We start from the raw sequence: 14,697 nt of genomic DNA on the forward strand, positions 1-14,697 counted from the left end.
AAGGAAGAGAAGAGCGAAGAACCAACCAGGCTTAAACCCTTGGCCCAACTAGGTCCAAGGAGAAAAGCGAGGAGAGGAGGAAAAGAAAAAAGAAAAACAAAAAAAGAGAGAGAAAGAAGAAGAAAGGTGTAAACCCCTAACCCTAAATTTGATAAATCAAGGTTAAATAAGGAAATTCACAGTTGGAGAAATGATAACTAAGAAGGAAAAAAAATTATAAATTGGATAAGAACTCTTAATAATTTAACTTAAATTTTATATGAAATTAAAATAATAATATCAGAATATAAAATGTTAACTAATGATAAATTACATAAACTTTTCGTTTGAGTAAAATAATTATTTTAAAAGAATAATTTTTACAAATTTATGGTGATAATATTTAGAGAAATATGAGGGAATTTCAAACAAATAAAAGAATGATTTTACACGCAAAATAATGCTAACTACCAGTATAAAACCTATGTATTCATTGTTCATAGAGGGGAAAAATAAATGTTCAAGACATTAAATACGAATCGTTTGTTAAATTGTTCATAAGAAAACTCTTGTCAAAAAGTCAATCCTTGGTGTTCAAATATATAACGGGGAAGCGACATTCTAAGGCTGGAAATGTTGAAGCTCGAAAAAAGAAAAAGAGATGGGATCAACCTGGCCAGAGGGAAGAAAGCCTAAGGGAAGTAAGGAAATAAAAGAAAAGAATGAGAATGAGAATGAAAAGATAGAAAAAAAGATGAAAAAGGGCCAACTAGGTCCAAATCCTCGGCCTAACCAAGCCTGAAGGGAGGAAAAATAAATAAATAAATAAAGGAAACAGAAAGGGCCTAACTACATCTAAAAAAGATAAAAAGATAAAAAAAGAAAGAGAAAAGAAGGGCCTAACTAACCAAACACGATGTTTTTTACCTAAAGAAAAAGAAAACGAAATACAATTAATCCAAAATTAAAAAATTAGTTTGGTTATATTTATTTTTGTGAAAGTCAAGCCATACCCCTGAAATGTCACTACCCTTATCCTTTTATCAATATGGGTGCACACTTGAATTCTCAACCTATAGGTTGTCATTGCAGGTGATACTTGGACACTTCATTTAAAGAATGGGTGATTACCTATTTTATAATCAATAGGATGACACCGACTTCAACCACTCTAGGATAATTGTGTGGTGAACCACGATAAAGTAACTAATTTACTATGATTGCTCCTAAGAGTGGGTTTGCAACCCTACTCCCGTGATAGTTTTGTAGCCCCACTCTTGTGATAGGTAATTCATGTGGCTTGAAGGTGTACAAATATCCCTGGGTCATTAGGTATGAAGAACAAATTTTTCAAAAACCAACAAATTACATCGATCCACACACAAACACTTAAACACACTCCAACTTCTATTTTCTCCCTATATACAATATATTTATCTATGCGTTTTCTAACTTAAATTTCAAATGGTCTTTTCTCTGAAAAGGGATTTTCCTTGATGGAAATCATGAATCAAACCCAAGCTAAAAATATAAAAATAAAAACCATAATATTCACTTTTAAAACAACCAAAGAAAACTTAAACTCAATCGAAGAGTTTTTTTTCTTACCATCATTAGTTTGCAACTAACAACTGATATCTCAATTAAAATTCTCAAATGAATCACCATAGGATTCACTATTCTTAGTTATAGTAAGGATTAATTTTATAGTGAAGGAGATGGCTTAAAGTTTATGAAACTTAATCCTTAAGGGACCAATTAAGAATATTTTTAAGACTAGTTTAAAGTTTTTCATTGTATAGTTATGAGAGTACTAGTTAGAAGGTTTTCATGTTTTTAGGCAATTATGAGAAGAAGATTCCAAAGTGAAAGAGCACTTACAATGTTCCTACTATTCGAGCAGTATTGGCCCCGTCTTCATTGCTTGAAAAAATCCTTGCCATTCCAAAGTCAGAAATCTTCGGATTCATCTCATTGTCTAACAATACATTAGAAGCTTTTAGGTCTCGATGAATGATTCTAAGCCTAGAATCCTCGTGAAGATAAAGCATTCCCTTTGCAATTCCATTTATAATATCAATTCTACCGCTCCAATCAAGTTCTGCTCGTTTCGTAGGATCTACCATCAAATCAAAAGCAAAATAAAATGATATTTAGAATATATTTGACCTTATAAAAATGAACTTATCATTTCAAATCATGAATCAAAAATTATTTTTTATATAATTAAGTTATAATAGAAATGAGTTAAAAAGACTTTAAATTGGAAATGTAATTGGTAAAAGTGACTTCAAGAAAATTTATTTTAATTAGTTAGAAATAAAAAAATTTCAACTTCTGTTTAAATCAAAATTTTGACTTAATTTTCTAATAAATTTTTCATAGAAAATTTATTCCAAAAAAAAATAATTATGACTTTTCTATAATTTTTTTTAAAATAATTTAAATTAATTTGTAAAAGCTAATATTAATACTTGAACATTAGCAATCAAACAGAACCCTAATCTTCAATATTAAAAAAAAAAAAAAATAGCTAAGCATATTATTCCTTTTAAATATTTGCCAACAAAAGATTCAAATTTAAAACATTACTAAAACCATAAAGGAAATACACTACTAACCAAAAAGAAAAACATCAAGGCTGCTGTTAGGCATGAATTCATAGACGAGGAGCTTTTCCTCTCCTTCAACACAAAAACCAAGCAGCCTGACAAGATTTTTGTGCTGAAGTTTCATTATTAATAGAACTTCAGTTTTGAATTCTTTTACGCCCTGCTCCGAACTTCTTGATAGTCTCTTCACTGCAACTTCGCTTCCATCGCTTAGTATCCCCTTGAAAATCATAGAACACACGAGGTCATTTTTTCAATGTTGTATGTAAGCAATTAATTTTTTAATTTAACAAAATTTCTCTGAAATCCTTTGAAGACACATAAAGAATAATGTTGAAGTATTGTTTACCTTGTAAACAGAGCCAAATCCACCCTGTCCAAGCTTGTTTGAAACAGAGAAGTTATCTGTCGCAGCTCTTATAACACTCAGGTCCATCATCCAAGGTAATTCCTCAGAACTCACCTTATTACCTTCTGCCAATGTCGATCCGCTAGATTTTCTCAGTTCCTGTAAGAAAGCAAGGTGACTTTTTTCTTCATCTGCAAATGACAAAACAGTTCTTTGTAATCAGCATGTCAGAATTTGCCAATTTTTGTGGCGAGCCAATCAGTTAAATGGATTAACCTGTTTCTTTTCTGCTTATTCGCCGAAAGTAGATGATACACGATGCAGTGAGAAATGCAAGAACAACTGTTGGTATACAAGTTCCAAGGACAATCTTCAAAATCGTCAATGTCTTCCCTCTAGGAAAATTATACACTAAAAAAAAAATATTGAACTATCTTAGATTGGCGAAGCAAATTTTGTATGATTTGTTTGTAATAGATTAAAAATATATATACTTACCCTTTTGTGTTCCCGAATATTCAGCTGCGCCTTCATAGAATGCGTATAACTCATACCTAAAATAGCAACTCCGGCTAAGAAGCCGTGCCCCTCGACCGACATAGCAGCAATTTGAAATATTTTGTATGGCAACCTGAAGGCATGTGTTACAATCGTGAGATGACAAATCTGTAGTGCACTGCATCAGAGTATAAAGGGTGTCTATATCCGATAAGGCTAATTTTCCTGTAGCATACATACTCTGCGTAGGCTCAAAAGCAGCCTTCTTGGTAAGATTACTAAAATTTTCGTTCACTACTGATATAAACTGTACTGAATTTTCAATCGTCTCTCTATTAGCTAAGGGAATGTTTCCTGAGAAATCAAGCTGGCCTATGAAATTTTTATTCGAGAAGCGCAACTGGCACAGCTCTTCCCATACAGTTGCATTTCTATTGTTTGGACAGAGTTGCATGATATCTTGTGATGCTGCATCAATGCAGGCACTGCACTTTTCGTTTGTTATGTAGTTGTAGCACATATACTGAGCATAGACTCTATCAGGGTCATTTCCAGCATAGGCATGATATTGATTCGACACAGAAGCATTTGAGGCAAGATAAGACATGAGGGTCTGGAGATTGTTCTGAAATGGACTATTAGCTTCGTAAAGAGATGTGTTTGAGCAAAACTTGTAGGGTGGATGAGTGAGAAAATTGCTGCTATGCTGCGAAAGGGTGGCAATGGAAAAGTACAACAACAAAAGCAATTGAATGGTGTTCGCATCACTGAGAAAATTATGACCCATACTTTGCCTTTTGATTTCTTACTGGAAATGCATCATGTCCTGGAACTGTTCTGACTTCGTACACCTTTCTTAAGAATCATCTAGAGAGAAAAACAATCAATTATGGAATCACATTAGTGTAGTTGAAGGGCATTTTCTAGTAAGAACTCGGCCAATTTCATGGTCAACAAAACTGTGACACTGAAATTTGATGTTGAAATTGCTGCTACGCTGCTGAAGGGTGTTGTAGTTTCCTGGAAGATCTTGTATTAAAAATTGCATGCCTGAGCATTGACCATGAATAAATTAGTACACAAACGAAAACTATTAAATATGTTTTTGCTTTAATCCTGTTGAGTATGGATTTAAATACAATTTGCTTAGTTCAAATACATGGGGTATGGCTCATACTGCTAAATTCTAATATAAATACATGGGGCCTTTTCCGGATACTGTTGAGTGTGGTACTATTGCTTCTATATATAATGTAGTATTCCATTTTGTCCTATTGCGTGTATGCACTATAACATTTCGGCATGCGAGGTCATGTGCTACAAGAATTGGATGCAGAATTGTGTGCATTTTTATTGGGTTTGATAATAACCGATCTATAATTATTTAAATTGTTCTTAATTATCGATAAGATGCATGATCAATAAATTTGATTAACAAAATACATAATCGGTATATATAACACGAAATGGCTCACATATTTGTTATTTTTCAGAGTAATTTATTCGGGGTCACTAGTCAGTGGTTGGATTAATGTAGTGAAGTTTTTCTTTAGAGGATATGGTTATTAAAGTTTTGCCCAATACCATTCAATTTTGAAGACATTAATCATGAAATTCCACGTTAAGGGTGCAGATTATTTTACAGCACATAGATTGGGACCTGTGACCTCGTGGTACGTAATTAACATAGAGGGTGATGGAGACAAATTTAATGGCTTAAAAAAGCTCTAAAAAAACCTCAAAAAAAAAAATTCAATAGGTCCAAAGAATTCATTCTACAGACGATACTTTAGCCCAACTTCTATCAAGTTACATGGACTTAGACATAGTAATCAAGTTCATGCTAGGTATACACCTAGGCTCAGGCATGAAAGTTTGAGAGCCCACCATCTAGACGCGACATGCCTAAGAGGCTAACTGTGTCTCCAACATGGTGCTACATGCTTACCAGGCTAGGCATGACACGCCGAGCCTTGCTGGGCATGCTACCTAGCATTTTTTATGATGAGTATGCACCCTGATATTCTTGTGGGCTCGAGCTACCATGCTCGAATTCAATATGCTTAAGTCCAAACAGCACATTTAAATTTATTTTTCACTAATAATTGGTTCAAACATCTTATCCTAACTCAACACTTCCTTGGAAATTTCTCTAGAACTCTATATGGGTCCCTTAATATTTTATACTGATTATTATTTTGAGTACAATATAACTCAAAATATCACAAGGATAAAATTACAATCTAACCCTTCCCTTTTACAAAAAGACAAGATTCATGGACTATAAATATACTATGAATTCTTCAAACTCAAGGTTCATGATCTCTTCATTCTTAATATTTTCATCATGCATATTTTCAAAGTCTATCTCTTCCAACATATCATATACTTTCCTAAATATTTTATACTGATTATTATTTTGAGTACAATACAACTCAAAATATCACAATGATAAAATTACACTGTAACCCTTCCCCTCTACAAAAAAAAAAAAAAGAAGACTCATGGGCTATAAATATACCATAAATTCTTAAAACTCAAGGTTCATGATCTCTTCATTCTTAATATTTTCTTCATGCATATTTTCAAAGTCTATCTCTTCTAAATATTCTTACATTTTCTCTTTTTATAAAGTTATTAATTTAAACATCTAAGAGTCCACACATCCATCAAACAGAACCTTTTAAAGGTATCAGTTACTAATCACTTTAACTTACAAGGCACTACTAGCTATCAACCACATATACTTTTCTTATTAAGCCACCAAATAAATTTGTTAGGAAGAATATATCAAATTGCTTGAATTAAAAAATTAACTAATTATTCAACATATCAGTTTTATTCCTAAACATCTTAAATTTTGAAAGTCATATATTAATTAGGGTTAACTACTTATTGATTTAATAATCTCAAATTGCGATAAAAAATGACTTCAATAAAACTATTGGATGAAACCCATAGTTAATTTTTAATAGTAAACTATTGAAAGGGAATTTTTCAACAAAATAATAGTCTACTATTCAAAGTTCTTGCTCGTTTCCTAGGACTAATTTTTTATATTTCATGAACAACTCTTTCTTGAAATTTGACCTAACCTTCATTAGCTTTGAATTTTCCATTCTTAGTAGGATTATTTTATTTCATAAATACTTATATAATGTAGTATTCCATTTTCGCTAGTAAAATTTCTCTAACGTACTGAAATGTAATGACATTTTCCTGTCTTTATCAATTAAATGCATGGTAAAAAATTATCAATAAAATGCATATTCGTTATATTGTACAAGATATGACTCAGAGATTTGTTATTTTTCAGAGTAATTTACTTAGGGTCAAAAGTTAGTGGTTGGATTAATGAACAATTCTTGTTAAGATTCCTTGCGACGAGACTAGCCCAGAAATTCCATGTAACGGGTACAGACTTTTTTTACATAATATAGATTGTGACCAGTCCTAATGCTAGGTACTTGACATGAGGTAAGAAAAAACTTGTCTTTCTATTACCTAGTTTTATGGGTTTCGGGGATTCTGTTTTAAGTTGAGCTGGGCTAGTCGATTTATGAATTCCTGCTCTGATGCATAAGCTATCAAACATACAAAAGAATAACATGAATGTTGGAGAATATATGTTGTGATTGTCGAGTCTGTGGTTATGTGTTGTTCTTTATTATACTCCATGATCATAGATATTTATCCACCTCAAGTCGAAATTGTCTAATGAAATGTGAAGTCAGCAACATACCTTGTGGGAGTCATCATGGATATTAATTACCTTTATTATGCAAATAACCTGTAAAATGAGGTGTTTACGTGGAGTTGCACTATCAATTCATGAAACAAGCTGGCTTTTAGGTAGGCGCCATACTGAAAATTTAGAAAACTATAATTCAAGTGTGCCCATAATAATAGCTTGTAAAACAAAGAACTGGGTTCCAAGTACAACAAAGAATATTAGTAGATGGTTTCAGTGGCACAAGTTGCTCAAACATTATTTTGTGTGCTAATATTTTTTCTCCTTTTCACTTTCTTTTTCCTCATCTTCTTCTCTCTCAAGTTGGACCTTCATCCAATTCAGTTGTGATGGATTGAGGATTGAATTGAAGATTTTTTAATTAATTAGGGACTAAAATATAAAAAGAAAGAAAAACTATTTGACAAATGTAATACACGTGCGAACAACAAGTGAACAAGGTTGTGGCAGTGCGTGAAGTGGCGTGCAACCTTGAATGGTGGTTTCTTTTGATGTCGTTGGATTTATCTCGACAAGAACCACCTTGTCATAACCTATTTTGGTTATTACCCCCCTGAATTTACCTCTTTTCTTTTAAATTAAAAAATAAATAATAAATAATAAATAATAATAGCAAGAAGACTAAAGATTTGACAAAAATAGGTTGAAAAAGATTTCAAACGTATATAAAAATCAAATTGGAGTTTTCATTGAAATTAGAAACTTAATCGTACTCTATTGTATTGAAGATAAGAGAGATAATACAAATTCAAGGTCAAATTAAATTATTATTGGACGAATCTGCATACAAATTAAGTCCAGGAACATAATTTGATTTTTTATAGATCAATTTAATTTAATCATGAGCCAAATTAAGAGTTTAATTATGTTTAAGAATTAATTGGAGCAAATTAAAGAATTTAATTAAGTGCAAGGACTTACTTATATTTTAAATGGGCCAAATTAATTTTATTAAGGACTTAATTGGTGAAAAATTAAGTTTGAAGCCCAATTTAGATTTAATTGAGAAGCTTGGAATTTTGGATGACCAAATTAAATTTTTACAAAGTTAATTGGTTGAAATTAGAGGTAAAATTATAATAAAATCAAAGTTTAGAGGTCAATTAAGGGCTAAATTAAAGAATATCACAACCAAGGATATTTTAGATAAAAGCGTCAAATTCTATGGACTTAATTTGGTTAAAATTAGAATTAAAAGTTTAAAGGGAAATTGAGAGTTAATTTGCATAAATCAAAGACAAATGACCAAAATAAAAAATGTATTGAGATTCATGGTTGATATTGAAGTTTGATAAGGGCATAAATACATTAAATCAAAAGTTTGGGGTCAATTATGAATGTAATTCAAAAAAATCAAAAGTGGAGAGACTAAATTCAACTTAGATCAAATTCATAAATTATTTTTTTTCTGGAATTTTAGGTCAATAAAAATATATATTAATAACTGATTTTTTATGCACAACTTTGACTGCTCTGTAACCTTTTCCCTCAAAGTGTTATTACAAAATAGGATAATAATAATGGTTTAAATGATTCGACAATTATTTATAAGATTTTCTACTATCACCATGATTATAACCCCTTGATTGCAAGCCATCAACCCGTATTAAAAGTTCCGCGCAATAGACTAAGTTGACTTCGTGCTTGGGAAAGACTAATAATCAACAGTTGCTAAACTCAATCGGTCTATGCCCTCGGCATATGTTTTTTTTTAATTGTGGCCATCAGGTTCCCCCCCCCCCCTATAAAAAAAGAAACAGTAATAAAAATAAAAATAAAAATTTAAACAAATCATTTTCAAAAATAAAAACTAACTATATAGAAACTAACTAGGTAGTTCGTTCGTACATACATACATATATATATATATATAGTACCACGACTTTCGGTACATATCACATGTATACTTGTTCTCTGACATGTCCTCCTCATGATATATGTTCAAGCACTGAAAAATAGTACTACAGTAACTGTCGACAGGCCTGCACCGCCACCACAAGAAATAACAGTTTTCCCAATGAAAATATTCTGTCGGTGTGTGATTAGAAGTTCTTCGGTAAATTATTTACTGACTAAATTACCGACAGAATATGTCCGTCAGCTTACCTTTCGTCGGTGATTCCACATTCCGTCGCTATATCGGTCGGAAAAAAAAAAAACATATACTGACAGTTTTACAGACGGAATTTGCGCGTCAAAAAAAAAAATTTCCCGCTTGAACAATACCGACGGATTAAAATCCGTCGGTGATATCACAGGTCACCGACGGTTACTTTCTGTCGGTAACTTGGTCGGTGAATTGTTGAAATACCGACCGAATATATCCGTCCGTCAAGTCATTAGTAAGTTAAAACACCAACGGAATAAGTCCGTCGGTAAATCTGTTGGTGAGTCATAAAAATATCGACCGAATTTATCCGTCTGGAAATGTGTCGGTGATGGTCTCGGCTACTGTCTAATGCCGACAGATTAATTCCGTCGGTTAATCCCTCTGTAATGTTTTTTTTTTTAATATTTTTTTAAATTATTTTTAATACATGATATAAAAAATGATGCAAATAAAATTTATATTAAGCATCAAAAACAAAAAATGAAAGATAAATAATATTCATTACAAAATGAATGTGTTTCAAAAAAACATTAAATGAAATTTCAAATGTAAATAATGTTTATTAAAAATTAATAAGGAGGAGGAGGAGGAGGAGGAGGGGGGGGGGAGGCTGGCTGTTATGCAGCCAAAAAGGATTTGGTGCACATGTTTCACCTTGTGCCATGTTCATGACCATTTGATGAAGCTCTTCATAGGCCACTCTTTGTCGTTCAGACTCTGCTCTGTGTTGTTCAAACTCCGCTCTTTGTTGTTCGGACGCCACTCTTTGTTGTTCTACGAGTTGTGTGTACGTCTCTGATAGGTGGTCGTACTTTTTGGTGAGCAGAGTCATGTGTTGCTGCAAGGCCACGAACTCCTTAGATTGGGAGCTCGATACTGATTGGGAGCTCCCGACGGTTGAAGCACTACGGGTCGACCGCAAGTTTTCGGCTATAGTGTTGGAGAGCCCGTAAACCTGATTTTTATCGGGTCCACTTGATGATCCAGCCTCCATCCACAAATCCGGATCGAATTCTGAATGGGTCAAAGGATCGTCCCCGTATCTCTCCCTCAACCGATTATTATAGGTATCTTGAAAATAAAAAAAGTAATCATCATATTCAATTCAATAAACATAATAATAACTTACAAAATAAAATCATTGAACAAACATACCACAAAATGTTGAGCACGGCTGTCAATGAACTGTTGCATCCCCTTTTGGCGGTCTTGACTCCGCACATGCGTCTCCACAAACAGCTCCATAGGGCTCGGCTCACGTCTAAGAGACGTAGCCTATAATGAAAAAAATTTATTAACAACAAATTAATTGAACGATAAATTTCATTTAAATTAATCTTACCATCTGTTTTGCATGTGCAGCAAACGGAACGGAGCCGCCGGTGTGCGTTGTCACCGAGCCATGAATTGGCCGATTCCGGTTGCTAGCACCGGACTGTGAGCGTCGTGTGAACCGCTCAAACATCACGTGCTGAAGATAGTGCGGCCATATACACTCCGGGATGTATATCGGTTTGAAATCCCTCCAAACCGTAACATTGTTTCAGCCTTGGAACCCCCTATCCCTCGTAGTTTTTTTTGCTTTTTTTTTTTGGCTTCGTACCAAAAATCATGCAACCTACTTCACGCAAGCAAAAATTACATTTCAAAACATAAATTTTTTTGTAAAAAAAAAGTTGTATTGTTTTCGATGTTACCTAGTTGCCGCGTGATTTTCCCACACCCTCCTCACAACAGTGTTATGTTCCTCGTTCCAGCAGAATCGATTCTGTGTATAAAAAAATAATTTTTTAAAATGTTAATAATTTATTTACAATTATATTAAGAATTTATTAGAAATAAGCTGAAAATTATATATTAACACGAACCTGAAATCTGGAAAACCATTCATTGATTTGAGGCATCCATTCAAGATGCCTGGATATCTGACTCCATTGAAACAATGGAATCTCCATTGACGATTTAAACATCGATGATATTACTCGGGCGGCCTCAATGTTTGTGAACCTGAAAAGAAATGAAATTAATTAAATAGTGACTTCATAAATTATGTTTAAAATTTTTTTATATATAAAAAAACTAAAACCTTAACAAACTTATATTGAAAGATCGTCCTTCCATTGTGCCTCGTACTTGCGGGTAAATTGATTCCGCTACGAAGGCACGCCGCTTCTGTGATGTGAAACAGCGCTGGAAGAGGCAGCATCAGTTGACGGTGCAAGTGGTGTAGGTGCCTCTTCTTGAAAGGCACCTAAGGAAATATCTTCCTCACTGCTAGACGAACTTGATGCGACCGGACGTGAAGCTCTGGTTTTCATTCTGTGCATCTAACCAATTTTATATAAATAATTATATAATTAAAAAAAATATTAAAAAAAATTTAGCAGCACCTCCCCTATACTGAGATACTACCCAAATCCACAAACCTACAAATATTAACAATAGCCACAACCAATTGACCCAATCTATACTAATTATTCCAACATATTCAATTACTAATCCTAAGGTAAATTCAACATTAACAATTACCATTCAATAAATTATTCAATAATTATGCCAATACAACAAAACAATAAATTCAAAATAAATTGAAACAATTAAACACAAATGATGCAATAATAGAGTAAAATTAATAATTCTTCCAACATATTCAATTACTAATTCTATGGTAAATTCAACATTAACAATATTAATTCAACAAATTATTAAATAATTATGCTAATACAACAATAAAATATATTCAATAAATTAAAAATAATTATAAACTAACAATTAAAACCAATGGAAATAATTAAACACAAATCATGCAATAATAGAGTAAAATTACTAATTATTCCAACATATGGAATTACTAATTTTAAGGTAAATTCAACATTAACAACAAATATTCAATAAATTAACTAATAACAATTATGCCAATACAACAATAAAAAATATTCAATAAATTAAAAAAAAAAAAAACTATAGACTTTAGGGAAGAAATATGCATACCTTAATAATGTGTTGAAACAAAAAATTTATCTACATAAAACAAAAACATAAAAAGCATAAAAATAACTATAAATGAAATAGAAAAAAACACATACCCTTTAATGTGATGAAGATTCACAACCAAGCTTGCTAGAGATTCAACAAAGCTTGAAGATTTGAGAGGAAAAAAAATCGAAACCTTGAAGATTCTAAGGTGAGAAACGGAGGAGAAGAAAAAATGAACTGAAGGGGCGGACACAAGAACTTATAGTGCAGTTTTACCGACGGATTCACCGATGAAAATATAAAATTATTATTATTTAGATTAAATCCGTCGGTAACGTGCTAAAATTTCATCGGTAATTTTTAAATTTCGCACTGAATTTTTTAATTACCCTCCATATTTTTCGTGGTCCGTTGGTGATTCCGCCGGTAAGCTAACACGGTCAGAGGTGCATTCAATTCACACCCTTTGGAATTCACACATTCCGTCGGTATTTTTGTCGGTAAAAATTGCCCACCGACAACTTACCGACGGACTTATTCCGTCGGTATTGACATCGATAACTCCATCGGTATGGACATCGGTGATTGTGGCATTTCGTTGTAATTATTTTTGAACTCTCTGTGAGATGCCGACGGACAATGGTCCATCGGTAATTGTGGCATTTTGTTGTAATTATTTTTGAACTCTCTATGAGATGTCGACGGAAGGTGGTCCGTCGGTATGGATGTCGGTGATTAGGTATTTTGTTGTAATTATTTTCGAACTCTCTGTGAGATGTCGACGGAAGGTTGTCCGTCGGTATGGATGTCAGTGATTGTGGCATTTTGTTGTAATTATTTTCGAAATCTCTGTGAGATGCCGACAGACGTTTATCTGTCGATATGGACGTCGGTGATTGTGGCATTTTGTTATAATTATTTTTGAACTCTCTGTGAGATGCTGACGGACGACGTTCTGTCGGTATGGATGTCGGTGAATGTTTAATATAGAAGAGATGTTGTGTTTGTATTTTCTATTTACCTTCCTGCAAAAAAATCAATGTTAAACTATCCATCGCACAGAACAATAGCAACAGTGCTTAAACAATAAATATATATTTCGTGTTACAAAATATATCATCCATAATGTAAATTACATGAAGAAAAGGGTTTTACACAGGGCTTCATTTTGATAGCTAGTCAGAATTATCTTCTTCTTCGTCATCAATTGAATAGTCATCACCTTCATCGCAATCTTCAATATGGATATCATCTTCTTCATCGACATTTCGTTGTCCGCTAGAGCTCAAAACAACGTTAAAACTCCCCTACGTCAACATCAATAAGACTATCATCGGAAACACAAAAAATTGAATTTTCTTCCAATTCAATCAAAGGAGCAACTCGATATGGTTCAACCAACTCACTAACTTGAAAGACTTCATCCCGCACACTTGTGTCTTCGTTCTCATCCTGAACAACCTCGACACGACGCCGTGGTTTCGTTTTTAAAACGGATAACCAATCAACTCTTGATCGATCCTTTCTAAATGAAGGGGTGTATGTGTAATAAACTTGTTGACATTGCTTTGCGAAAACAAAGACATCGTTTATGTTGCGGAGTTTAGCTTTTGAGTTGATTTTGACCAGACCATGGTGCATATCAACTCTGATTCCTCTGTCCGTCGTGTCATACCAATAGCATTTAAATAAAAACACTTTATTCTGCTCGCTATGATATTGTAGTTCGACGACCTCTTCTAATCTACCATAGTAGTCAACTTCTAACTCACTACTTGTGGATCCTTTAACACAAACACCGCAGTTGTATGTCTTTCTTCCTTGCCTGTATTCTTCAGTATGGAAAACATATCCATTGACAAAATACCCGTTGTAGCACTTAACTTTTCTTTCAGGCCCGAGGCTTAGTGAAGACAATGACTTAGACGCACTCCTTCCCATTTGATAAACCTTGTATACATGTAATGTACATCAATAAATGGTAAATGAATGATAATCTCGTAATGACATGCATACGTACAGTAATTTTGCAAGTTAGAATGAGTTTGTGATAGTGCTTACATGTGTTCTGAACCATGTGACAAATTGTTCATCTTGTAATTGAAAGATCTGGGAGTCGGTCAGCTGCGAGTTATTGGAGAGCAAATATTGTCGATGTTGCCTGCAAGTGATAATGAGTGTATGATTTCACAATATATAATTAGCAGTATATTACTAACAAAGATTAATTTGTATTGCACATATATAAACTTACTGAATAAATGGTCTCAGCTCATCACAGTTAAATAGAACATAATTGTGTGCTTGTTTGAATTCTATTTTCGACAAATATCTTCCTCTTACGATATTTATAGGTGTGGGTCGTCCAGTATTGGAGAATATTGACAAGTTCCCACTGGAAGGCACTTCACCGCCATCATCA

At 33.2% G+C, this 14,697-nt stretch overlaps 1 protein-coding gene across 1 annotated transcript; it reads right to left on the minus strand.

Annotated features, from left to right (window-relative positions):
- Positions 1 to 1,856: 1,856 nt before the first annotated feature.
- Positions 1,857 to 4,300, minus strand: LOC118036836 (cysteine-rich receptor-like protein kinase 25). The gene is made up of 5 exons (XM_035042667.2): positions 3,439 to 4,300; positions 3,217 to 3,351; positions 2,941 to 3,131; positions 2,601 to 2,811; positions 1,857 to 2,098 (listed from the first exon to the last, which is right to left on the minus strand). Exons 1-5 carry the CDS (start codon positions 4,223 to 4,225, stop codon positions 1,857 to 1,859), a joined length of 1,566 nt encoding a protein of 521 aa, XP_034898558.2. The 5' UTR covers positions 4,226 to 4,300.
- Positions 4,301 to 14,697: the final 10,397 nt, after the last annotated feature.

This window comes from Populus alba, chromosome 11 (assembly GCF_005239225.2).
Source record: "Populus alba chromosome 11, ASM523922v2, whole genome shotgun sequence".
In the NCBI taxonomy this organism is placed as follows: Eukaryota; Viridiplantae; Streptophyta; class Magnoliopsida; order Malpighiales; family Salicaceae; genus Populus; species Populus alba.